Source organism: Gopherus evgoodei, chromosome 3 (genome assembly GCF_007399415.2).
Source record: "Gopherus evgoodei ecotype Sinaloan lineage chromosome 3, rGopEvg1_v1.p, whole genome shotgun sequence".
Classification (NCBI taxonomy): Eukaryota; Metazoa; Chordata; order Testudines; family Testudinidae; genus Gopherus; species Gopherus evgoodei.
Window position 1 is genome coordinate 24,317,931 of NC_044324.1, and position 27,933 is coordinate 24,345,863.

General features: G+C 45.3%; 1 protein-coding gene and 1 long non-coding RNA gene across 2 annotated transcripts; both read right to left on the reverse strand.

The window, feature by feature from the left end:
- LOC115649494 (taste receptor type 2 member 40-like) lies at positions 1-1,717 on the reverse strand. Its single transcript, XM_030558422.1, has one exon. The coding sequence runs from the start codon at positions 1,411-1,413 to the stop codon at positions 406-408; it is 1,008 nt and encodes a 335-aa protein (XP_030414282.1). The 5' UTR covers positions 1,414-1,717; the 3' UTR covers positions 1-405.
- A 2,011-nt stretch (positions 1,718-3,728) lies between these two features.
- LOC115649495 lies at positions 3,729-27,921 on the reverse strand. The gene is made up of 3 exons (XR_003999835.1): positions 27,910-27,921; positions 23,135-23,137; positions 3,729-3,803 (listed from the first exon to the last, which is right to left on the reverse strand). It is a non-coding gene; the product is annotated as an uncharacterized LOC115649495 (long non-coding RNA).
- Positions 27,922-27,933: the final 12 nt, after the last annotated feature.

Below are 27,933 nucleotides of genomic sequence, written 5' to 3' on the forward strand. Positions count from 1 at the left end.
TTAGGTCAAATTTCCAGGACACCTGTTTTGTTCTGTTGATTTTTAGTCCTACATTGCTCTTGTTCATGAGACATGATCTCAACACAGTCCTTGGGTGTTCTTTTTGTCTTAAATTTTTGCTGATTTGTATAAATAATTTTATGTAATAGGCTGAACTGGACTTTTCTTACATTGGACAAGTTAAGAGCACTGGACTGTACACAGCAAAAGCATTTAAGTTTCGTTGGATCAAAGGTGCTTCATAAATGCAAGATAATGTTGAAATACTAAGTACATAAGATGAACAAAATTAAGTGACCTTCAATCACAGGATCATAAAGATGTACAAGTTAGCGATGGAAAAGCCTTATTAAATCACTTAGTCTAGTTCCTGACAATGCTTCATTATTTTCTGTGATATATTTTCTAGTGAGTTGTCCAATCCAGCTTCAAAGCAATGGGACTTCCACCACTTCTCTTGGGAAACTGGTTTGCATAACGCATAACTTTAATCAATGTGTTTTTCAGTTTGGGATTGCTCAGAATCAAGATAATGGAATGTACTGATGGACAAGCACCTGTAATGATTGTACAGGCAAGGCTTGCAGCAGATGTTTCTTCATATGCATTTGCCAACAAGATCAGCAAAGCTGTAAAGTCAACAATGTTGATGAGGAAGAAAGACATGATCGCTTTCATTGCTTGAATGTGGGCCTCCACAGAGGGGCTCCTGAAACTGCTCGAGTTGTTTTGCATCTGCCGGGTGTGTCTCCAGAGAGAGAACAACAACAGAAAGGCTGAAATGATGAATATGGTGAACGCCATAGAAAATCCAACGCCACAGCTAGAAAGTATTTGAGACAAAGATGTTTCCACTGTGATATTTTTCACATTGTAAATTCTTTTGAGACTGGAATTGAAATCATTACACTCTATTTTGTAAACAGAATTAAGGAAAGGGAGGCTGCTGAACAAGGATAAAAGCACAGAACCCAGGAGCAACCATGGCACCAGCCTGGAGATTTTAAATTTTAGACAGATGAAGAGGGGGTGGCTGAAGTTTGCAATTTTTACACAGTAAAATACACACAAGCAGGCAGCGAACCATTGATTGGAATTGTTAAAAAACCAGGTAACCGCTCTGAATACTTGGAATATAGAGTTCAGGTAATAGATCTCTGGGTAAAATGTTGAGTAAAAAGTCTGTAACATTATTTTGAGCAAGAAGCAAAATCTTGAGAATGCCAGGACAGCCAGGATATTATCAGTTGAGGACAGGTACCTCTGCTTGACACGTTCAACACAATTCACGGCCACAATGAAAGAATTTATCCACATCCCGACAAAAGCCTCACATGCTAAGATTACCAGGATAATTATGCTTGATTCAGTGATGTTATCCTCTTTTACAAAATGACAATCATTGTATCCCATTCTTTAAGAAAGTTCCGGCTCTGAAATAAACATTCGTCATGCAACGTTTTACTGTTGGGATGTGGTTAACAGATGCACTGTCCTCTCATCTGTGTATCTCCTATAGACAACACAGCTTTATATAGTTGGGAAAGCAAACCCTTCAGAGACGTCTCTTCATAGTGAAGCATCTGCATGACCAGGAATGTAAATGTGTGGAGTATTCTCTTACAATGTATCAGTATCACTCATTAATATTTGCATTTTCATTCTGAAGAGCTGTGTACAGAGTAAAAACAAATTTTAAAATGATCCTTTAGGAGGCCTTCTGTTTATGCCCAAATAATACAAACTAAATAAAACATATACCACATAACCCACTAATATATTACATTTGTGTTCATTAATTTTCTAGTCTGAAATTCAAATGACTTCAGTACATTTACACAGCTGAAAAATAAAGACGTGCATTACTGGAGAAACCAGAGGAATGAATGCATTGCTATTATGAAACAGGGTTGGGTCTGAGTTGCCGAGTTCAGATCTGGATTTGGATGTCAACGTTCCTAAAAGTTCAAGAGCATTTGAATCCAGGCATTGGTTCAGCACATTTAAAAGATAGCTGTCAGCTGCAAAGTCCAGATCTGGATTCCAGTGTTTCCAGATTTCAGTGGCGTTTTGATCAGGTGAGTTGGTTTTGAACCACCTCTTGTACTAAGTAATAGCAGAAAGACAGGAAACTGCACAGGTCAGATTTTATTATTTTAAAGTAAAATACTCTGCATGGTCAGTCTGCAATGTGTTTAGTCTGTTGTAATGAATGAAAAGTTCACCAGGCCTGGCTGGCTTCCCATAGAACCTTGAAACAACTTTCAGGTCTTGATCCCTATCTTCAAGGTGCTCAAAGTCCTGAACCCCCTAGTATCTAAAAGATTACCAAAGGCTCCGGTGTGAGAACTGTGGTCAACAACTCCACTCTCCCCAGCCTGCCTGCTCAAACACAGAGCAGTGTGTATGTATTAAAAAATCCCTACCGAAACCTTACAAGGCACACACCATTTCCTTCGGTAGGATGAAGATGAGAGAAAGAAGGAACCATACATGACATGTTACTTACTTAGCTGAATGCACAATTGGAAGGCGCTCAGATACTATGGTGATATGACTGACCCATAAACCTATACACAATTCAATGGCAAACAAACTACAATTAACACAGAGTGAAGGTGGCCTAGGGGTATGTCATCCCCTTGCAAAAGGTTGAGTTGAGCAAAACTCAAACTTCTGAAAACCAGGAAATGCCTAGGCAAACTTAGCTCTTCCCTCTTTCAGCAATGCCCCAATATGACCAGCAACACACCCCCCTTTACTCTGCCAATCTCACAGTTGCTGAAATGTACAAATGCTTCACCTCCTTTTCCAGCCCAATCACTCTCACTCACAGGATTCCCTCAAACACTATCGAAGAACAAAACCACAAAGCCACCTCAACAATATGTCCATGCCACCTACCCTCTGTTCTCCTGGAGCTGGCAGTAGCCAATAGGAATTATTTGCATACATGCCAGGTGCAGTCAGGTATTAGGTAGAGACAGCGGCTGGCAGAGACAACTCATACCTGCTGATACGGGGGAGGGGGGACATGACGACTCCACGTGTCGCCTCTGGGAGGAACCTTCCAGCCCCACCTCCTTGGGCCAGGGTTGGGGCCACAGGAGTGGGGAACATTCTTCTGGGCTAGGCCAAGGAGACCCACAGCACCCCAGTGTCTCCCCGGAGCTCCTGCACCCTCACAGACAACTCAGCAAGGGGAGGGGTGCAGGCAATGCCCCTAGATTGGACTGAGCAGAAAGAACCTTCTCCTGGTGCCTTCCCCAGTGACCCTCCAACCCTTCGCGGCCAGAGTTACCTGTGTGTGTGGGGGGAGGCAGGCTCTGTCCTTCTCCTGTTGTGCCTCCACCCGGCATGTTTCTGGCTTGCTTGGCCCCACTGCCTGGTAGCCAAGCCTAGGCAGGAGGAAAGGGGATGGGCCACTGCCACTTCCCTAGCAGGGCTTTTCCAGGCAGACTCTGTGCTGCACAGAGGGAGTGACCTGGAGCAGCCTCCCTTCCCTTGCTGAAGCCCCAAGCCCCTTCCACTACTTCTACACCCCTAATACCACTCCCCTACCAAGAAGCATTCACGTGCCTCATCTCCTCCCCCCTCAATACTTTCATTACATTCCCCCCAGATGAAATTACCACTTGTGATCCTCTGCAGCCTCCAGTGACTCAGCTCAAAACCCCTTCGGTCCTAGGTGGGGCATGTGATTAATGTATTCTTAGATGTAGAATCATAGAATGGTAGGACTGGAAGGGACCTTGAGAGGTCATCTAGTTCCATCCCCTGCAATCATGGCAGGACTACGTATTCTCTGGACCTCCCACAGCCCCCCAAGCAATTTACTCTTGTGATTAACCACCCTGACAGTTGGGAAGTTTTTCCTAATGTCCAACATAAACTGCCTTTGCTGCAATTTAAGGCCATTGCTTCTTGTCCTGTCCCTCAAAGGTTAATGAGAAAAATTCACCTTCCCTCCTCCTTGTAACAACCTTTCATGTACTTGAAAACTGTTATCATGTCCTCCTTCAGTCTTCTCTGTCCCACACTAAACAAACCCAGTTTTTTCAATCTTCCTTTATAGGTCATGTTTTCTAGACTTTTAATCATTTTTGTTGCTCTTCTCTAGACTTTCTCCAATCTGTGTACATATTTCCTGAAATATGCTGCCCAGAACTGGATACAATACTCCAGCTGAAGCCAAACCAGCACGGAGTAGAGCAGAAGAATTACTTCTAGTGTCTTACTTACAACACTCCTGCTAATACAGCCCAGAATGATGTTCACTTTTTTTGCAACAGTATTACACTGTTGACTCATATGTAGCTTGTGGTCCACTATGACCTCTAGATCCCTTTCTTCAGTACTCCTTTCCAGGCAGTCATTCCCCATTTTGTATGTGTGCAATTGATGTTTCCTTCCTAAGATCATGTTGACTTTTAATCCTATCCTCCAAAACACTTGCAACCCCTCCCAGTTTGGTATCAGCCGCAAACTTTAAAAGTGCACTCTCTATGCCATTATCTAAATCACTGATGAAGATATTAAACAGAACCAGACCCAGAACTGATCCCTGCAGGACCCAATTTAATATGCCCTTCCAGTTTGACTGATGGATTATTCTCTGGGAACTGTTTACCTACCAGTTATACACCCACCTCATAGTAGCTCCATCTAGTCTGTATTTCCCTAATTTGTTTGTGAGAAGGTCATGTGAGACAGTATCAGAAGCCTTACTAAAGTCAAGATATACCACATCTACCACTCCCCTGCCCCCCTCCCCATTCTCAAGGCTTGTTACCCTGTCAAAAAGCTATCTGGTTAGTTTGACACATTTGTTCTTGAGAAATCCATGCTGGCTGTTACTTATCACCTTATCTTCTAGGTTTTTACAAATTGATTGCTTAAGTATTTGCTCCATTATCTTTCCAGGTACTGAAGTTAAGATGACTGGTCTGTAATTCTCTGGATTGTTCTTATTTCCCTTTTTATAGCTTGGCACTGTATTTGCCCTTTTCCAGTCCTCTGGAATCTCTCCCATCTTCCATGACTTTTCAATCTCTAAAGGCTCAGATATTTCCTCAGGGCTTGGCTACACTGGAGAGTTGCAGCATTGTAAACCCACCGCCAGCGCTGCAACTTACTCACCGTCCACACTTGTAAGACACTTACAGTGCTGCATCTCCCTGGCTGCAGCGCTGGTTGTACTCCTGCTCTGCCTCGGGTATAAGGATTGCAGTGCTGGTGATGCAGCGCTGCTCTGCAAGTGTGGTCACCAAAAGCGCTGTAATTGGCCTCCAAGGTATTCGGAGGTATCCCAGAATGCCTGTTCTAGCCATTCTGCTCATCAGTTCGCACTTTACTGCCCTGGCCTCAGGTGACCCATCCTTTAAATGCCCCAGGAATTTAAAAAATCCCCTTCCTGTTTGCTCAGCCAGGTGTGGAGTGCAATCAGAATCTTTCCAGGTGACCATGCCTCCAAGCGCCAAACGAGCCCCAGCATGGAGCAATGGCGAGTTGCTGGACCTCATCAGTGTTTTTGGTGAGGAAGCTGTGCAGTAACAGCTGCGCACCAGCCGTAGGAATTACGATACCTATGGGCAGATCTCAAGGGCCATGCCGGAAAGGGGCCATGACCGGGATGCGGTGCAGTGCAGGGTTAAAGTAAAGGAGCTGCGGAGTGCCTATTGCAAAGCCCGTGAGGGAAACCGCCGCTCAGGAGCTGCCCCCACGACCAGCCGTTTTTACAAGGAGCTGGACGCGATACTTGGGAGTGAGCCCACTGCCAATCCGACGACCACGATGGACAGTTCAGAGCGGGGGGGGGGAAGGAAAGCGAGAGTGAGGGTACTGGGGTGGGGGGAGACACCCCAGAGTCCCAGGAGGCATGCAGCCAGGAGCTTTTCTCAAGCCAGGAGGAAGGTAGCCAGTCACAGCAGCTGGAACTTGTTGGTGAAGAAGAAGCAGAGGAGCGGGTTCCTGGTAAGCAGCTTTTATTTTCAGGATGGAAATGTTTCAGGAGAGGACGGGGGGGTAGGGCTGCCACCACTCAGTGCTTGTTTCCCGAGCCCAAAAGCGGCGTTCCACGGTGCTGAGCAGTTCCGTTAATGCCACAAGCAATTTAGTGTCATACGCGTCAGGCGACTTGATATCATCGTCGGACTCCTTACTGTCACTTTGGAGCTGAAGGAATAGCTCCACTACCAAACGTGATGTGCTGGCGACACTCATCAGCAAAGTCCTCAGCAGCTCGGGCTCCATTTCCCACAGAAATCGCACTGCACAGAAACCGCTGGGAGACTCACAACGGCGCCAAACGTGGACGGAAAAACAGTGACTGCTGGGATGTGAAGAGATGCACCAGGAGGCGTTGGGACAGGAAGCAGAATGACCCGCACTCTTCTGTCCCCTTTCCACAGCCCACGGCGCCAAAATGGGACGAGGTGCTCTATGGGATAGCTGCCCACAATGCACCACTCCCAGCAGCGCTGCAAATGCTGCAAATGTGACCACACTGCAGCGCTGGTAGCTGTCAGTGTGGCCACACTGCAGCGCTTTCCCTACACAGCTGTACAAAGACAGGTTTAACTCCCAGCGTTGCACACCTGCAAATGTAGCCAAACCCTGTGGGCTTGGCTGCACTTGCAGGTGTGCAGCACTGGGAGTTAAACCTGTCTTTGTACAGCTGTGTAGGGAAAGCGCTGCAGTGTGGCCACACTGACAGCTACCAGCACTGCAGTGTGGCCACATTTGCAGCATTTGCAGCAGTGTTGGGAGTGGTGCATTATGGGCAGCTATCCCACAGAGCACCTCTTCCCATTCTAGCGCGGTGGGTGGTGGGAAGGGGCCAGAGGGAGTGGGTCATTCTGGTTCCTGTCCCAACGCCCCGTGATGCATCGCTTCACATCCCAGCAATCCCTGTGTTTCCGTCCACATTTGACGCCATCTTTCAATAGTTTCTGTGCAGCGTGATCTGTGTTCCGTTTTGGTCTGCGGGAAATGGAGCCCGAACTGCTGAGGAGTATGCTGACGAGTCTCGCCAGCACATCATGTCTGGCAGTTGAGCTATTCCTTAAGATCCAAAGTGGCAGTGAGGAGTCCGATGATGATAGCGAGTCGCGTAATGCGTGCGACATGAAATTGCTTGTGGCATTCACAGACATGCTCAGCACTGTGGTACGCCGCTTTTGGGCTAGGGAAACAAGCACTGAGTGGTGGGATCACATCGTCATGGAAGTCTGGGATGACAATCAGTGGCTGCAGAACTTTCAGATGAGAAAAGCCACTTTCATGGGACTGTGTGAGGAGCTCGCCCCCCCACTCTGAGGCACAAGGACACAAGATTGAGAGCTGCCCTACCAGTGGAGAAGCTGGTGGCTATTGCAATCTGGAAGCTGGCAACTCCAGACAGCTACCGATCGGTTGCAAACCAGATTTGAGTGGGAAAGTCGACCATTGGAATCGTGTTGATGCAAGTTTGCAGGGCCATTAATCGCATCCTGCTAAGAAGAACCATGACTCTGGGGAATGTGCAGGACATTCTGGATGGCTTTGCCCAAATGGGTTTCCCTAACTGTGGAGGGGTGATAGATGGGATGCATATTCCTATTCTGGCACCACTCCACCTACCATCTGAGTACGTTAATCGGAAGGGGTATTTCTTTACAGTTCTCCAGGCGCTTGTGGATCACCGTGGGCGTTTCATTGACATTAACGCAGGCTGCCCCGGAAAGGTGCATGATGCATGCATCTTTCGGAACACTGGCCTGTTCAGGAAGCTGAAGACCGGGACTTTTTTCCCAGAGCGGAGATCACAGTAGGGGATGTTGAAATGCCCATTGTGATCCTTGGAGACCCCGCTTACCCGTTAATGCCATGGCTCACAAAACCGTACACAGGGAGCCTTGACAGCAGCAAGGACCGATTCAACTACAGGTTGAGCTGTTGCCGAATGACTGTGGAGTGTGCTTTTGGCCTTTTAAAGGGCCGCTGGTGATCTCTGTATGGGAAGCTGGACTTGGGCGAAAGCAGCATCCTGAAGGGAAAAGTGAAAGATTCAGTCAGGCATGGACCTCCGAGGTTCAACACCTGGAGGCTGAATTTGCACAGCCAGAGACCAGGGCTACTAGAGAGGCCCAGCACAGGGCTGCAAGGAGTAGCGTTACCTTGAGGGAGGAATTTGAGGCTGAAAACCAACAGTAATGTTTGGTGCCTTGCACGGGAGTGAAGTGCAGTGGTTACAATGTTAGTGGGAATCTGTGTTTGCTAAGCTGATTTGCAGTGCCTGTTTCTTTCCTGGGCTAAGGTATCTTTAACTTTATGCAATAATAAAGACTGTTTTCAAGGCCAAAAATTCATTTATTGAAAAGAAAATTATTTTATTGAAAGACACACAACTTTCTTGGAATCTGAAAGGGCAAGGGGGTGGGGTGGGAAACTGTACAATCACAGATTTGCATATGTCCTGTCTGGAGTGCTGTGCAATGAATGCTGCACTTCAGGATGGCTATACTGCATGGTGATGGGGGTTGACTGCAGAGTGTAAAGGTCGTAGTTCTCAGGGCTGGTTGGTGAACATACAGGTATTGGAGGCAGCTGGTGGTGGTAAGAACCTGGATGTTGGGGAAGGGGGTTTGGAGCTGACATGGGGCACAAGGGAAAGAGCTTAAGGACAAGGGGTGCGGGGGGGGGGCGGTAGTGCTCCGCCTGCCTGGCTATGAGTGCCTGGATAGAGTCTGCTTGGCGCTCCAGGATGCTTATCAGCCACTCCATGCTTTGCTTCCTGTGTGCTGCATTTTTCTTGCAGATCCTGCTTTCCCTCTCCCTCCACTCCTGCACTTTTAGATTCTTTGTGAGAGATTGGTGCATCACTTCATGCAGCATGTCGTCTTTACTTTTTCACGGTCTCTTCTGGAGGTTTTGTAATCTCTCAGATGGTGATAACACGAACAGCTGAGACCTCAAAGTTGCATCTGTAAAGGCAAAATGCAACACTTAACAGAGGCAGCATTGTTTATACCAGACAGAGTAATTCCCCTGCACTTAAGGAGGGCACATACAGTCTTCACAATAGCATAATTTTCCCCTCCCAAAGAGAGAGCACATAACCCATGGGAGCCCCAAAATGGTGAGTAAGGAGGACTGATTTTTTCAGGGCTGCACTGTCCTCTGGGTTTCTATGCGTTGGGGAGAGCAAACAGCAGCAGGGGGCACCTACACTGAACACTCTCCCAACATTTTCCACAGGAGTTGATCCTGGAAGATATCTCACTGCTGAGGGTCACCTGGGAAGCAAGGGAGGGTCTCCTACAGCAATGGCCCCTATGCAGCTTGCCTGTGTGCAGCAATGGTCCCCTCACCACTCGCGGCACAGTGGCACGGACGCGTTAGCCTGACTGGGACAAGGACTAGAGTGGCTCTCCCAATGAACCTGCGCAAGCGCATTGCCCACGCTCTGGCTGAAACTTCTGAAGAGATTACCGAGGCCGATTACCGCAACATGATAGACCACATCAATGGGCTATTCCGCATCTAGGCATGCATGCATGCAGCCCTAACCCTCCCTCCTCTCCCGAAACATCTCCATCCTGAAAATAAAAGCCCCTTACTGGGAACCCACTCCTCTGTTTGTCCTCCTGCGACTGGCTACCTTCCTCCTGGCTTGAGAAAAGCTCCTGGCTGCATGCTTCCTGGGACTTCGGGGTGTCTCCCACCACCCCAGTACCCTCACTCTCGCTTTCCTCCTCCTCCTCCCCCTATCCCTCTCTGAAGTGTCCATGGTGGTCCTTGCAGTGGAGGTGGGGTCACCCCCAAGTATCGCGTCCAGCTCTTTGTAAAAACGGCAGGTCATGGGGGCAGTGCCGGAGCGACGGTTTCCCTTGCGGGCTTTGCAATAGGCACTCTGCAGCTCCTTCACTTTAACCCTGCACTGCACCGTGTCCCGGTCATGGCCTCTTTTCATCATGGCCCTTGAGATCTGCCCAAAGGTATTGTAATTCCTACGGCTGGTGCGCAGCTGGGACTGCACAGCTTCCTCCCTCCAAACACTGATGAGGTCCAGCAACTCACCATTGCTCCATGCTGGGGCTCGTTTGCCGCGTGGAGGCATGGTCACCTGGAAAAATTCACTGATTGCACTCCACACCTGGCTGAGCAAACAGGAAGGGGATTTTTAAAATTCCCAGGGAATTCAAAGGGCGGGTCTGACGGTTGCTCACCTGAGGCCAGGGCAGTAGAGTTTGAACTGATGAGCAGAGTGGCTAGAACAGGCATTCTGGGATACTTCCGAATACTTCTGGAGGCCAATAACAGTGCTTTTGGTGGCCACACTGGCAGGGCAGCGCTGCATCAGCAGCACTATAGTCTTTATTCCTCTTGTCAAGGTGGAGTACAACCAGCGCTGTAGCCAGGGAGATACAGAGCTCTATATGCCTTGCCAGAGTGGACGGTGAGTGAGTTGCAGCTCAGTAAAGCCACCATCAGCTCTGCAACTCTCAGTCAGCTCCTTGAGTAATCTAGGATGTATTTCATCAGGCCTTTCCCTATCTCAGCCTCTGATCCTACCTCATTTTCACTGGCATTCACTATGTTAGACATCCAATTGTAACTAAACTTGGTGAAAACTGAGACAAACAAGTCATTTAGTACTTCTGCCATTTCCACATTTTCAGTCATTGTTTCCCTGCCTCAACTGAGTAATGGGACTACCATGTCCTTGGTCTTCCTCTTGCTTCTAATGTATTTGTAGAATGCTTTCTTCTTACCCTTCATGTCTCTAGCTAGTTTAATCTCATTTTGTGCCTTGACCTTTCTAATTTTGTTCCTACAGACTTGTGTTATTTGTTTATATTTATCCTTTGTAATTTGACCTAGTTTCCACTTTTTGTAGGACTCTTTTTGTGTATTTCAGATCATTTAAAATATCCTGGTTAAGACAGGGTGGTCTCTTGCCAGACTTCCAATCCTTCCTACGTGGTGGGATAGTTTGCTCTTGTGCCCTTAATAATGGCTCTTTGAAAAACTGCCACCTCTCTTGAACTGTTTTCCCCCTTAGACTGATCTTATCTACCAACTCCCTGAGTTTTCTAAAGTTTGGCTGATTGAAATCCATTGTCTTTATTTGGCTGTTCTCCCTCCTACCATTCCTTAGAATCATGAACTCTGTCATTTCATGATCACTCTCACCTCAGCTGCCTTCCACTTTCAAATTCTCAGCCAGTTCCTCCCTATTTGTCAAAATCCAATCTAGAACAGCCTCTCCCCTTCTCCACCTTCTGAAATAAAGATATTGTCTCGAATACATTCCAAGAGCTTGCTGGATAATCTGTGCCCTGCTGTGTTATTTTCCCAACAGATGTCTGGATAGTTTTAAGTCCCCCATCATCATCAAGACTTGTGCTTTGGATTATTTTGTTTAAAAAAAAAAAGCCTCATCCACCTCTTCTTCCTGGTTAGTAGTCTGTAGTAGACCCCAACCCTGGGACCACCCTTGTTTTGTACCCCTTTTATCCTTATCCAGAGACTTGCAACACATCTGTCTCCTATTTCCATCTTAACCTCAGTCCAAGTGTATACATTTTTGATATGTAAGGCAATATGTTATCTGAAAGGTGAATTCACAGCCAGTAGGAGGTCTGCAGTTCATGCAGTCTTCAGCAGGGTCACCCAGAGGATTCAGGGGCCTGGGATCTTCAGCGGTGGGGATCCCCTGCCAAAGAATTGCCACCAAAGACCCGGCACTTCAAGGTCTTTGGGGCACGTCAGCAACAGGTCCCGGAGTGGAAGGACCCCCCCCCCACCGAATTGCTGCTGAAGCCCCAGAGTGGAAGAAGTTTTCCGGGTCCCCCAGAGTGAGTGAAGGACCCCGTTTCAGGGGCCCTGAAAGTCTCATGGGGGCCCTTACGGGACCCAGGGTTTGGGGCAAATTGCCCCACTTGCCCTCCTCTGGGCGGCCCTGGTCTTCAGTATCTCTAACAGTACAAGGCAACAGAAGGAAACCAGTTTTTTGAGAGGGGCCTGTAACTTGGGAGCCCTTAGGTCAAATGGCCCAAATATGATTCAGTGCTACCACTCACACCAAATTTAAAAAAATCCGAGCAACCATTTAGATTTTAGAGCACTCACAGGAGTTGAGTTGACAGCTTATAAAATGGTGGGAATTGAAACCTTCTAGCTGTTTTTCTGTGTTGGTGCATGCACAGTGTAAAAACATACATTTTCTCAAATACCGTTCTTCCTTAGGGTCCCCCAAATATTTAGTGGGTGCCATGCACTACCTTGGGTAAAACTCAACAGATTGAAACTATCTGACCCACTAATAAATAGTTTGATCTTTAGCTTTTGGTTTTTTTAAAAAACCCACCTAGAAACTTTTTAAGATGACTATTTTTTTCAGGGCTTAAATCTCCAGAACCCCTTGCTCAAATGACTCCAAATGTGGATCTCTGACCTTACCTTGCACTCTCCTGAGGCACTCCAAATTTCAAAGGAATCCAACTAAGCATGTAGATTTTAGGAGGCTTAGAATGGTCGGCCAATTAAACAGGTATCAAGATACAACTTTAGCTATAATGTGCTCCCCCTGCACCACTAGGATAGAATAGAATGAGACCTGGTGTGACATGTTGTATCTAATGTGTAACAATGTTGTTGTGTGACATATTGTATTTACAATGTGTAACAAGGCTGAAGGAGGCAGTCTGGAAGGCCAGTTATCTGATTCCAGATATCTGGGGAAGGAGGTGGACATTTGGTAAGAGGAAAATGGCCTCAGGGCATAATTATTGTCTGGGAGGGAAAGTAGTAGGAAATCCCAGGCCATTGTTCCTGCAAAGAGGGCAGAGCAATGTTCCCTCTCTCCCAGCTGGCCGCAACAGGTGTTTGAGGTTATTAGACCCACCTGAGAAATGATGACTGGGTGGGTGAATCAGAAAGGAAAGTCCAACCCCAGCCAAGGAAAGCCTGCCAAGAGGAAGAATGCAGCCAGAAGAAGAGCTGAGAAAACCCTGCACTGAAGGGGAGAGTTTGTAGGGTGGAGAGGCCAGGTTGAAATCACCCAGTCCCAAGAAGGACTCTGGAGCCCTGACTGTAAGGGAACCAAACATTCTTTAATAAATTAGACCCCAGGTGAGGGGAGTGTTGTTTAAGGACTTTGAGTGTAAGTAGATTATTCCTGACACTTGGAAGGACAACAGAGAGGGAACTACAGTAGCATGCCCTGCCAAAGGGAGTGGGCTCACTGCATCCCTCTTACACATGCTCAACTCAAGATGTTTCCTTTCTTCTCCAGGGCTGAGGTTGAGTGCAGGAGCTGCAAGCCACAACCTGGCAGCAGGATGGAAGGAATTTTGATTGAACCAGACAGGTAGAGGCTGAGAACTCAATGGAAAGATTGTGAAAAATACACTTTGTACTCAATAGAAAAACACAAAGTGAACTTCAGAATTCTTAGAACCAAGGCATGCCATGAGGGAACTGGTAAAGCAGGAAATTCTAACAGACCCCAGGCCTATCTTGAGTGTGAAAGCACATGGCTTTACCCTGAACGCTTTGTGATATGCTGTGTACAGCGCTTTTAATAGGAAGTGGTTAGGAGTGGTGTATCATCCATTTTTCTATCTTTTAATCTAATCTCATGTGCCTAGAATGTGGTATCTAAACTCTGTAAAAGTTTTTAATGTACAGTGCAGACTGCTAATGTGTGAGACTGAATAACTTATACCCACCAATAACTAAATTAGGAGCAGGTTGGAGACCCAGCATCACACGTGGCCTCAGAAAGGTAAAGAGAGACCTGACCTGACCTTAAACAGAGACCTGAACTAGTCAAACTCCACCAGAGAGGTCCTTTGGGGCCATCTGCCTGTCCCAAGTCAGGATAAAGGAGGAGGGTTGGGCGTGGGGCTAGCAACTCCACCTCGTAAAAAATCAACCTGCTACAGAAACGCCAACAATAGAGACAACAGAGACTTTTACCCTGGAAAAAGAACGGTCTTCAACTCGAAGATGCATGAGGCTGGGTGGTAAAAGCCGTGAAGAAGCCACTAAGCCGATTACCCTTCTTGCAACCAGGAGGATTACCATAGGCACATGGAACGTGAGGACCATGTACGAGTCAGGAAAGACGGCGCATATTGCAGAAGAGATGAGGAGCAACAACCTGACCCTATTAGGCATTAGTGAGACAAGATGGACACAAGCGGGACAGAGACGACTGTTGACAGGAGAGCTGTTGCTCTATTCAGGACATGAAGAGAGCGACGCGCCCCACACACAGGGAGTAGGCTTCATGTTGTCCAAGCAGGCACAGAAAGCACTGATTGGTTGGGAGGCACATGGTCCCAGGATCATCACAATATCCTTCAGAACTAAAATGAAAAGGATTAAGATGAACGTTGTTCAGTGCTACGCTCCAACTAATGACAGCGAAGAGGAGGACAAAGATTATTTTTACAACAGACTCCAGAAAATATTAGAGATTCTCCCAGACAAAGATATCGTCATCCTTATGGGAGACTTTAATGCCGAAATTGGACCTGACAACACAGGATACGAACAAGTCATGGGGACCCACACTCTGGGAGAGATGAGTGAGAATGGAGAGAGATTTGTGGATCTGTGTGCACTCAACAACCTGGTCATAGGAGGTAGCATCTTTCCTCACAAGTGGATCCACAAGAGTACCTGGGTATCACCAGCAGGCATGACAGAAAATCAGATCGATCATGTCTACATTAGCAAGAAGTTCAGAAGATCCTTGCAGGAAGTTAGAGTTAGAAGAGGAGCAGACACGGCGTCCGACCATCACTTAGTGGTGGCCAGATTGAAGCTGAAGCTGAAAAAGAACTGGATAGACGCGTCAGACAGAAGAGTGAAGTACAATGTCAGCCTTCTGAAGGACCATAAGACCGAGGAAGATTTTGGACTGAAGCTGAAGAATAAGTTTTCAGTATTTCAGGATCGGTCTGAAGAAGAGGAAGACAGTGTACTAAACAGATGGCATAAAGTGAGAGAGACACTTAGGTCAGTATGCCAGGAAGTGCTTGGAATTAAGAAACACCAGCAGAAAGAGTGGATGACAGCAGAGACCTTGATCAAGATAGAAGACAGAAAGAAGAAGAAGGCAGCAGTCAATAACAGCAGGACTAGAGCAGCAAAGGCCAAAGCTCAAAAAGAGTATGCTGAAGCCCATAGAGCAGTGAAGAGGAATATCAGGAAGGACAAGAGAGAGTATGTGGATGAACTGGCAGCAGAAGCGGAGCAGGCAGCATACAGCGGTAATATGAAACAGCTGTATGATACTACCAAGTGACTGTCTGGAAATTTCAGCAAGCCAGAACGTCCCGTTAAAGATAAGCAGGGAAAGTCTATAACAGGAATAGAACAACAGATGAACAGATGGGCGGAGCACTTTGAGGAACTCCTGAACAGACCAGCACCACCAAATCCACCAGATATCAACCCAGCCAACGAGGACCTCCCAATTAATTGTGATAAACCAACCAGAGATGAGATCAGAAAAGCCATCACCATGATGAAGAATAGGAAGGCGGCTGGACCTGATGACATCCCAGCAGAGGCCCTGAAAGCAGACCTGGATGCTTCAGTGGAAATGCTGTACCCCCTCTTTGAGAAGATATGGGAAGAAGAAGTGATTCCAGTAGACTGGAAAGAGGGATATCTCATCAAAATCCCCAAGAAAGGAGATCTTAGCAACTGTGCCAATTATAGAGGAATCACACTCCTGTCGGTGCCAGGGAAGGTCTTCAACCGAGTCCTCTTAGAGAGAATGAAGGATGCCGTCCATCCACAGCTACGAGATGAACGGGCAGGTTTCCGGCAGAATAGATCATGCACAGACCAGATAGCAACGCTTCTCATCATAGTCGAGCAGTGTATGGAGTGGAACTCCTCGTTGTACATCAACTTTGTTGATTATGAGAAAGCGTTTGATAGCATGGATCGAGAGACCCTCTGGAAGCTCCTTCGGCACTACAGCATCCCAGCAACGGTGGTCAACCTGATCAAGAACTCATATGACCGGTATACACTGTAGAGTGCTCCATGGAGGGCAGCTTACTAACAGCTTCCAGGTGCAAACTGGAGTCAGGCAAGGATGCTTGTTGTCACCACTTCTCTTTCTCCTCGTCATAGATTGGATTATGAAGACATCCACTTACGAGTATAGGAACGGAATCCAGTGGACGTGGTGGACCCAGCTTGATGACCTGGACTTTGCTGACGACCTTGCACTCCTTTGGCACAGTAAACAGCAGATGCAAGAGAAGACCAATGTAGTGGCAGCCACGTCATCACAGGTTGGCCTCAACATTCACAAGGACAAGACCAAGATCCTTAGGATTAACTCCATTAGCAATGATCCAGTCACACTGAATGGAAGCCCCCTGGAAGAAGTGCAGTCCTTCACCTACCTAGGTAGTATCATCGACCAGCAGGGTGGCACAGATGCAGACATCAAAGTAAGGACTGGTAAGGCAAGAGCAGCCTTCTTACAGCTCAGGAACATCTGGAGCTCCAGAGAGCTGTCTTTGGCAATAAAAATTCAACTGTTCAACTCCAATGTGAAATCAGTCCTACTGTATGGAGCTGAAACCTGGAGGACAACCAAAACAACCATCAGGAAGATCCAGACCTTCATTAATAGCTGCCTCAGAAGGATTCTCCAGATCCACTGGCCAGACACCATCAGTAACATCCACCTCTTGGAGAGGACCTGTCAACTCCCAGCAGAGGAAGAAATCAGAAGGAGAAGGTGGGGTTGGATAGGACATACGCTACGTAAGCAGCCAACTAACATCACCAGACAGGCACTGCGGTGGAACCCCCAAGGCACGCGGAAAAGAGGCCGTCCAAGAAACACCTGGCGACGCGACCTTCAGGCTGATAGCAAAAAAATGGGCTATACCTGGAACCGGCTAGAGCGAATGGCCCAGGATAGAGGACTCTGGAGATCTGTGGTTGGCGGCTCATACCCCGATTGGGGTGACGGGCATGAGTGAGTGAGTGAGTGAGTGAGCTAGTCAGGTCAGTGATCTATTTAAGCTTCTGATGCTTGGTGTGAGGATTGGGGTACACCTATTGTTAGCCTGCAAGGCAAAATAAAGGCTGGCATAGTCTAGAGGAGAGTGTTAGAGTGGTTCGAAGGCTGGTGAGATCAGGAATTAGATCATTCAGCTAAGCACCAACAAGACTCTCTCATGCTAGAGGCAGGGAGTAACAAAAAGTGACTCACTCTCCTGTGGTAGCTCTTAGGTATCTGGGACTGTGAGTCTCCTTGATTATCCTTTTCTTAACAACAGTTTTACACTAGTGTCAGTTTTTTTTATTATTATTTCAACAATGCTACTCCTGATTAAGGGTGTGAGTCTGTCACAGGTCACAGAAGTCACGGGACCTCTGTGAAGTCTGCAAAGGCCCATGCGGCTGGCCTAGGGGCTGCCTGTGCAGCTCGAGCAGCTCCTGGGCCAGCTGCACCGGCTGCTGCTGGGGCAGTCTCGGGCTGCTGCACACCCCTTCCTACCACCACCACCACCACCCAGCAGCAGCTGTGGTCTCAGGTCACCATGCCTCCCAACCTCCTCAGCAGCAGCAAGGGTCCCAGGTTGTGCGCCATTGCCCATCTGCCCCCAGCACTAACAGGTGTCCTGGGCAGTGCACCGCCACCCTTCCCCCCCAGGGCACCTGCGGTGCCCCTGTGGTGCCCCAGAGCTCCCAACGTTTAGTCAGGGGTATATTGTTCAAGTCATAGACAGGGCATGGGCTGTGAATTTTTGCTTATTGCCCATCACCTGTCCATGACTTTTACTAAAAATACCCGTGACTAAAATGTAGCCTTACTCCTTGTCACAGGGTCTGTGCAGGCTCTCCCACTTTTGTGCCTGCACCCTGTGTTTAGGCTGGTATCATAAAGAGTCTTCCACACCTTCTTTTGCTGGATCACCCAAGTGTCTTTATTTACAGCATCCGTGCAGTTCTCCAGTCTCCCAACAGCTAGCACCCCACAGACCCTCCCCAGGGTCTCCTGCCTTTGAGGCTTCCTTGAGTGATATTGCCCTCCTACCTCCTCCCAGTCTAGCCTCCTCTCTGAGGTTTGTTCAGGGTTTTTATAGCCCTCCCATCACCAATCAGCTCAGCATGTTCCTCTGAGCCAGCCCTGATTAGGGCTTGCAGCTGGGCCCACTGCTGAATGCCTGTGTCTCTACCCTGCTCTCCTGGCCAGAAAGCAGACTGCAGCTAGCATTTTGGCAGGGCTTTAAAGGGGGTTTTACCCCTGCCCTCCCACACTCCTGATTTGCACCAGTTTGAGAGAAGAACCAAGAATAGGGTGACCAGATGTCCCAATAAAATCGGGGCCGTCCCAATATTCAAGTCATTTGTCCTGCATTCCGATGGACACCATTTGTCCTGATATTCAGGCTCGGCTTTTTCCCCGCCCTCTCTGGACCTGCCTCCCTATGTGTCCCGATATTTTGTTCATGTAATCTGGTCACCCTACCCAAGAAGTAGGGTCAATGGAGCTGAGCCAGTTTGCACTAGCAGAGAGTGTGGCAACTATATTCCAATAATCTATTCAAGAGAAAAGAATTGCTTGTCAATGCTACCACCTGAAAGACGGAGGTGGGTTTTGTTAAGTTCCTTCTCCCAAACAGCCCCATCCTGTTGCATGGTGCAGACCCCAAATCAATGGCTTTTTCAGTATGTGGTGGCTCAGAAACAAGATAATGGACTGTCTCAGCAGCCAAGCATCTACAATGATTAAACAGGGAAGATTCATGCAGTTTTTGTGCATTTTTGGCATATGTCCAGCATAGCTGTAAAGTTAACATTGATGATGATGATGAAGGACATTTATACTTTTCACTGCCAGAACATGGGCCTCCGTGCTGGGGTTTGTGAAACAACATAAGCTGTTTAGCGTCTGCCAGGTGTGTCTCTAGAGAGATGGTGGATATGGTGAAAGACAGGGAAAACCCCAAAACACAGAGGGGAAAAAAGTGGTTCCAGTGAAAGTTTTTCCTCAGTTTTAATTCCTGAGAGATTAGAAATAGAACTATTATATTGTATCTTAAAAATATCACAGAAAAAAGGATTAAAGCACAGAAGAGAGGAACCACCATGGCATCAGCCCGGAGATTATTAGTTTTAGGCTGAAGTGATGGCTGAAATTCACAGTTTTCATGCAGTAAAAAACACAGACGGGCAGTGAACCAGAGGACAGTTCTGAGTGTTCGGTATGTAGAGTTAATGTAACAGATCCAAGGAAAGACTGTCACACAGAAAATCTGTACCATTGCTATGCAGAAGAAGCAAAACCTGGAGAAGCCTAGGAGGACAGGCATCTCAGTTTGACTTAGTCAATGTAATTCACGAATGTCTGAATGAAAGCATGTACCTGAATTCCAACAGCAGCCTCAATTACTAGGATCACCAGGCCAACTATATTTGATACTAATTTTATGAAAGATTTATACCAGTGGCTCCAGTTCGTGAAGATGTACAGAAGTTCTGTCCCAGAGGAGCAGATCTTCTTGCAATGCTGTGCCATTAGACTCAGACAGATGAACTACACTTCTTTCTGTATAACACATGGAAAACACAGCTTTATAGTACTGGGGAAAAAAGCCCCTCAGAGATGTCTCATCAGAATGAAGCACCTGCTTTCTAGTGGATGTGAGGAGTATCCTCTTACCGAATATCAATGTTACTCATGGATATTTGCATTGTTAACTCAGTACCCAGCTCTTCTGCAGAATAATGTTTAAATGGCCTTATAGGAGACCTGAAGTTAATGCCTCTGTAATAAAAAATAGTTACCAAATGTCCCACTAAAATGCTATGGGTAGCTGTGAATTAAATTCTAGTCTGAGCATTACATTGCTGCAAAACAGTTTTACTTTTTATGACATCTTTCCTAAATATTTGTATCCCACAGTTCTTCACAGTGTTAAAGAATATAGATTTGGATTGGTGAATAAGCCATGCAGCCAATTATCTGAGTAACACTAAACAGCAACAGGCCTGGGTTGCCGAGCTTAGATCTGGATTTGGATGCAAATATTCCCATTGGTTATGGGGCATTTGGAGCCAAGATTCTGGATCAGCTGGCGTGCTCTGTGATGATGATGGCTATTTAAATAGAAAATCCAGAATAATCGGTTGTGACATTCCCCAGGGTGTAACTTTGAACTGCTATGTCCCCTTAACTCTTCAGCCCAGTGCTTTACTGTCAGAACAGCCACTTCTGGCCTGCTCATGCACAGCCATTAGCATGCAAAGTTACTCCCAGTGGAGTATTCAAATGCTATACCCAGCCACCCATGAATAGATACAGGACAACACCTGCACATTCCTCAGTCCCTGCCTTGCCGTCCCCCCCTCCCCCACGTGTGTATCCTGTCCCATTCAGTAGTCCACTGGACCGTACAAGCTCATAATTTGTTCATTATTCCAACAAAGTGCAATGAATATGGTAATAAATATGCATCGGCCTTGTTGTTTCAAATGGAAGCTTCCCAAACACACTGGTTTAGATAAAACAACCAATAAGTTTATTAACAAGAGAAAGGTAGCGTTTGAGTGATAAGTCATATAACTCAGAGTTGGTTACAAAAGAAATAAAAAGATAAACACACAAGCTAGTTCCTGAACTTTACCAAGGCTAAGAAGCAAAAAGGTTTCTCTTACCCAAAAGCTTTCCACAGTCTGAACTGGCTGGAAAATCTGCAGGCCAGGACCACTTATCCCAGTTCAACGATGCACCTTTGTCTTTCAATTGATCTTGCTGCTGTGAGCAGAGATGCAGGGGAAGGAGGAGAGAGGTGGTGAGGATTTCACTCCCTGTCCTTTTTAATACTCTGATCTTTTGTACTAGAAAAGTCTTTGTTGGGTCATGGGGTCAGCAGTCCATTGCATACTGCTCTGCAAGCTGTCCTTCAGGTGAATTATAAATACTTTGCTTATCCCTTTCCCCACTTGCTGGTGAATGTCCAATTCAGCAGGTAATGGCCTTTTAGAACATAGCTGGCATGCCAGTGTGCTTTTGTCCTTGAGAAAATGATCTGAGGGTGTTACCCAGAACTACAGCATATTAGGTAACGCTCATATAGCAAGATCTCATACCTCCATATACAATGTTGATACACACATTTTAATAGGACAATGATGTTCAGCAGATTGAGTTTTCAAATGATGCCTCACAAGACATATTTAGTACAAAATATATCACAACCATATAAAAGTGGTGAATGGGGGTATCACATGGGGTACAGGTGTCACACTGGTATGACTTTACTGTACTTGCAATGATCAGGGTGACACTTTTTCTTTCTTCTCTAGAGCCAAGGTGATGTGCAGGAACTAGCATCTGTTAGAAAGCCTGGGTTAGTCCAGACAGATTAAAAAGTAGGAACTCAAGAAAAAAGAACTTAAGAAAAATAAACCCTGTTCTCAAGTGAATAAATAGAAGAGTGAGTGTGAAACAAGGTGGCCTTCAGGTTCTTTAGAAATAACCAAAGTCAGGAAAGAATTGGTCCAACAGGGAGGTGCTATCAGACCCCAGATAAATCCAGTGGATGAAGGATCCACCACAGAGACACCCAGGACTTTAGAATGAATGATTTGTGACTGCTGTACACAGTGTTATTAATAGCAAGTGTTCAGGAATGGTGTGTCATCCTTTTCTTTATCTCCTCTAATTTACTTATCACCATGGTAGCTAAACATTGTTCATGTTTTAAAAACACAGTGAGACCTGCCAGTGAGTTTGGCTTCCTGCGCAGGCCCCTGATTCTGAGTGTCATGATAGTTTTCCATCCAGCTCCAGGTTAGGCCCTAGGTTTATTACTGCACCTGCCATCACCTTGGTTTCCTCTTTTGTAGGTTTGATTTCTGTAGGCATTGACTAGTCTTTTCTCTGTCTCTCTTGCCCCCCAAATCCTGTAAGAAATTAACTGAAAAGTGCCAGTTGGTTAGTGCTTTATTGACTAATTCACCTGCAGTATTATCTATCCTGCTACTAGATTCACCTGACAGCTGCTTATCCCACCTCCTGGAAAAAGCAGCTCATCAGAGCTGCTGCCTGCAGCAGGCATAGCACTCCCCTACGTCAGGAACTGAAAGCAGGTTTTAGATAAGGGAGGTAGAGGGAAGGACAGAAAGAGTCCAGCTGCTCATGGTCCATCTAATCCCTCATTCCCACCCCGCCCCATCCCATCAAATGAAAAATGGGGGAGTCTGCTCCTTTCCCCTGCCTACCTCAGACCTCCACATGACAGATATGCCTATTTCCTGCAATATCTTTGAAAACCCAGATTGAATTAAATTTCAGTATCTTTGGAGTCCATTGTATTAAATGCAATGGTTGTGTTACGGTGGGTCTGGCTGATCAAAGGACTATAATAAACACTGTAAGAATGATCCTTTTGGGACAATATGTGAGAAGTGGATTTCCTGGGAAATATCTAAAGGAGGTGAAAGCAAATTTCCCACCCCATGTTCTCCAAACCCCCAACCTTTTGATGTTATGCTCTGAGGCATGGGCCATTGTCTGCTGATCATCTGTTCCCAGAATTTGAGGATCAAAGGCCCAACCTGCAAAAAGGAAAGATTGGACTATTCCTGGTGCTTCTGGTTCTGAGCTGAGACTGTTATGAATTTATAACAGAAAAGTCCCTTTGTGGAGTTTGAAGGACTGACTCCTACCAGAGCCCTGACTGGGATGGGGTATAAACCCACGCTGGTGATGAAGGGGTTAAAAATCTGCTGTGGGCAAGACTGGCTCCACCCCTCAGGCATTGTCAATCATGTGATGGGTGGAATAAGGGCGTACCAGGACTTGCTGTACAGCTCCCAAAGGAGACTCTGGGAATCCTTGAGCAGAACTGCCCTCTTGAAGGCCACTTATCACTCCCTCCCCTGCCTCCCTACAAGAGGCAATGACCCTGGTGCACTAGCTGGATAAGATAGGTTTGGCCAGCCTTAAGGTGAGTCATTAGGCAGTGCATACCGCTAACCTGTACCCATTTGGGGGTTAGGGAATAGCTGGCCATACAAAAGGGACTGGGACAATGGAAGCCAAGAACCCCATCCCCTTCAGCAGTCAGAGAAGTGTGACAGCCACAGAGACACACTTGGGTGTGAGTATGAGGGGCAGTTGGAGTTGCAAGGGGTTGGGGAGGGAAAGAGAGAAACGGGATGCAGGAAGTGTGCATGGGAGAGAGAAGTGCAGAAAAGGGTCAGAGCCCCATCCCTCTGGTGGGAAGGAGAAGAGTTTCTCCTATTAATCAGTTATTGACCCCTTTGAATCATATTGGCTCTGGCCTTCTCTTCCCACAAATAGTCATTTCTTCCTCATCTCATTGCCACTCACTCGGTTCCTTCTTTGTTCCACCTCCCCACTCTTTGGCAGCTCTCCCCCTTCTTCATCTCTCTCTTTCTTGCTCCCTTCTGAATATCCCTCTTATCCTGTCCTCCATCTTCACTGGCAATTATGCAATATATTTTGCATTATATTGGAGGGCAAAATTATGCAAATTTCAGATCTGTTAGTTATTGTTCTGATGATGTTGCACTATATGCTACCATAATAATTTTAATCCGGATGCCATGAACGGGCTTGAGTTGATTATGTTTTTGAATTAGCATGGTACAGAAGTTGTAGTACACCAATGAATAACAAGGATGGTGGAATATTATGCCCTTCTGCTACCGCTAGTGTCAATGATAAAACTCCCATTAACTTCAGAGGGAGCATATTCTGGCTCAAAAAGCATTTTTTTAAAAAAATAAAATAAAATTATAAAATATAAAATTCAGGGTTACTTTGAAAAAAGAAATGAAAATTTTAGGAGCCAAATTGAAGCACTGTGCCTTCAAGAGCACAACGTGACCATGAGTGTGCATACATACTTTTCAAGAGCAGCATAGGTTTCTGTAAGGTGTAGTTCCATTGACTTAAAGGATTTGGCCCTCTGTGTCTAACAAGGCCAATATCCTCTTCATCTTTTGTCTGCATCTAAATTTTTTTCAGAGGTTTCCATTTGCAAAAAAAGGTGACCATGGCTGACTGGTGACTCCATATGAATTATTGCAGCCATTGAACTCCACAAGACACAGCTAATATGTATCTACTTGTAACTACGTACTTGGGTGATTTCAGACAATTGAACTGCTTTCCTAAGAACATACGTATTACCCCATATGACAATCTATGGGTCTCAGAACAAGCAGGTGAGTGTCAGGTGCAGTTGCACTTTGGTTGCCAAAAGTGAAACCGTTTTTATTTTTTGGAAGAAAAAGTGACACTTTACACTGAAAATTTTGATGAAAACAAAAATGTTTTGTCTTGTCAAAATGCTCCCAGGGAAAAATACCCATTTTCTGACCCTCTCAAGTGATTTATCCATTTAAGCTGCAGACCTGTGAGCACGCAGTCGGTGATGCCTCCATTCTTAGCAGCCATGTTTTTCCTTATGCCAGAATGGGGACTGGAGAGTACATGGAATGAAAAAAAGAGCGAGCTTATCCTGAAGAATTTGGGGCACTATTAAATAACCCTCTTTGGGTCTCAATTTAGGGATGGTTATGAAATGAGAAGGCAGCTTAATCAGTAAGTTGGTTTATGGCTGCATCTGATACAACAAGAACCCAATTTTCTGTACAAAGTGCAGTACTTTTGATGTTTACTAGTGGTTTCTGAGACCATCATTGACAGCATGGTATACCAGTGTATACAAAACCGGCTGATCTTGTACAATGGACTCCTTCAGGCTGCTGTGTCTGGCAGCTGTGGATACCTGCACCTCCACCTTTATGGTATTCTCATCCTTTTGTCTATTTTTGGGCTCAAGGTCAGGGCAAGATTTCACTGTTCCCTTGGTTTTGAAGTTGGCTTTTTAGGTTTGAGATCAGAAACTCCACTGAAGATAAGGGTAATAATGAAATAGTTATGCACATAGGCCTAAAGGAAAATGGTTGGGTTTTACTTACTAGGCTGGGAGCAGTACAAGCAGTATCATTCTGCAAAGGTTCACTGACATCGTGATAGTAACATACATGTGTTGATTCATTTGATAATTTGTAACACAGCTGAAAAGCAATATCCCAGAAATAAATGCAGGTAAGCAAAAAGAGTATGTGTGTGTGTGTGTGGGAATAAAAGTAATATGGCAGTGTGATGAAAACTAACATTAGATCAGAGCTTACTTTTGGGACCAGCAAAACCTGCAGCCAGGAGGGTGACAGACAGCTCCCCCAGTACGTTGGAAAATCCCACATGTAACATGGACGAAGTAGGTCCTGCAAAGGAGGTGAAAATGTATGCGATGCTTATTGGCTACCTCAGTGGAGAAAGGAGAAGAACTGAACTTTCAGTCATGGTGAGGGAGAGCCAGTAAGGAGGATGTAGAGCTGGGAGGAGAGGAGGGGTTGAGAGGGAGGTGGTGGTGCAAAGAAGAGTTTAAAAGGCAATCGGAAGCCCTCCAAGGATAACCATGCAGGGAGACCATCACATCGTAAAGTTTGCTTCCCTAAGAGTACTCCTAGGCAATTAGTGGTCTGTTCATAGATGTCCACAGAAGGAAACCACAGCCGGAGGATTGGAGAAATAGTCATGTGGGTAGTCCAAGCAAGGGGTCCTCTGTTCCAAAGTGTCCTGCAGAATGAAATGGTAGCGGAACCTCAGGGGGGTCAATCTAATTTAACATCTGTTTGGTTCATGAATTTTACACTTACATGTATCTTTAGCAAGTTACTTGGTATTAGTCTCTCCTTTGACAGAGATATAGGCAGGAATCTTTCTGCAGCTTAAATATCTTCAACCCTGCATTGGGACTTTGCTCACACTCTTATTGTGGGAGAAATTTTCCATTTCCTGCCATCATTTGCTATCTATCTTTTGTGGTGTGCCTGGTTCCCTTACTGATGGAGGACGTTGTGCTAGTTCTTACTGTCCTCTCTTGTGATATTTTCTTTATCGAGGTGAACATTTTAAAAGTAGTGCTAAGTCATGCGATTAACTTAAAAAATTAATTGCTATTAAAAAAATTAATCATAATTAATTGCTGTTTTAATCGTATTGTTAAACAGTAGAATACCAATTGGAATTTATTAAATATTTTTGGCGTTTTTCTACATTTTCAAATATATTGATTTCAATTACAACACAGAATACAAAATACACAGTGCTCGCTTTTTATTATTTTATTACAAATATTTGCACTGTATAAATGATAAACAAAAGAAATCGTATTTTTCAATTCACCTCATACAAGTATTGTAGTGAAATCTCTTTATTGTGAAAGTGTGCCTTTCTATAAATGTAGATGTTTTTGTTACATAACTGCACTCAAAAACAAAACAATTTTAAACTTTAGAGCCTACAAGTCCACTCAGTCCTACTTGTTCAGCCAATCGCTAAGAGAAACAAGTTTGTTTATATTTACGGGACATAATGCTGCCCGGTTATTTACAAACTCTTCTAAAAGTGAGAACAGAGATTCACAGGGCACTTCTGTAGCCAGCATTGCAAGTTATTTCCCTGCCAGATATGCTAAACATATGCCCTTTCATGCTTTGTCCACCATTCCAGAGGACATGCTTCCATGCTGATGACGCTCTTTAAAAAAACAATGTGTTAATTAAACTTGTGACTGAACTCTCTAGGGGAGCATTGTATGTCTCCTGCTCTGTGCTTTATCCGTATTCTGCCATATATTTCATAATGTAGCAGTCTCAGATGATGACCCAGCATGTTGTTCATTTTAAGAACACTTTCACTGCAGATTTGACAAAACACAGAGAAGGTGCCAAGCTGGGATTTCTAAAGATAGCTACAGCACTCGACCCAAGGTTTAAGACTCTGAACAAGTGACGTCCTAAATCTGAGAGGGACAAGGTGTGGAGCATATTTTTAGAAGGCTTAAAAGAGCAACACTCTGATGTGGAAACTACAGAATCCGAACCACCAAAAAAGAAAATAATCCTTCTGCTGGTGGCATCTGGTTCAGATGATGAAAATGAACATGCATTGGTCTGCATTGCTTTGGATTGTTATTGAGTAGAACCTGTTATTAGCATGGATTCATGTCCTCTGGAATGGTGGTGGAAGCATGAAAGGGCATATGTATCTTTAGCACATCTGGCATGTAAATATCTTGCAACATGGACTACAACAGTGCCATGGGAACACCTGTTCTCACTTTCAGGTGACATTGTAAACAAGAAGCGGGCAGAATTATCTCCTGCAAATGTAAACAAACTTGTTTGTCTGAGCGATTGGCTGAACAAGAAGTAAGTCTGAGTGGACTTGTAGGCTGTAAAGTTTTACATTGTTTTATTTTTGAATCCCGTTAGTTTTTGTACATAATTCTCATTTGTAAGTTTAACTTTCATGATAAAGAGATTGCACTACAGTACTTGTATTCAGTGAATTGAAAACTACCATTTCTTTTATTTTTACAGTGCAAATATTTATAATAAAAAAAATATGAAGTGAGCACTATACACTTTGTATTATGTGTTGTATTGAAATTAACATATTTGAAAATGTGGAAAACATCCAAAAATATTTATATAAATAATGTTCTATTATTAACAGCATGATTAATCACATGATTAAACATAATTAATATTTTTAATTGCTTGACAGCCCTATTTAAAAGCTATCTTAAAAGTCAGTTTGATGGTGACCATTTCACAGTTTGGATTGTATATTTGACATTAAATGAAGAAAGAAAACCTTTAGGAGGCATATCTATAGGGCCAGGTTTTGGATGCCTTAGTAGGCTATCCAGAGCTTATACTGGTGGTGCATAAAACAGGCATTTGTATGCGTAAGTGCTGATCTGAATGACCAGAGGAAAGTGACAATGTTTAAAACAATTAGCTATTTGTATAGTTGACTAGAACATCCCTAGTTACATTGGA

Coding starts and splice junctions, on each gene's coding strand:
- LOC115649494 (XM_030558422.1), bottom strand. CDS start 1,413: ATGGGATACAATGATTGTCATTTTGTAAAAGAGGATAACATCACTGAA.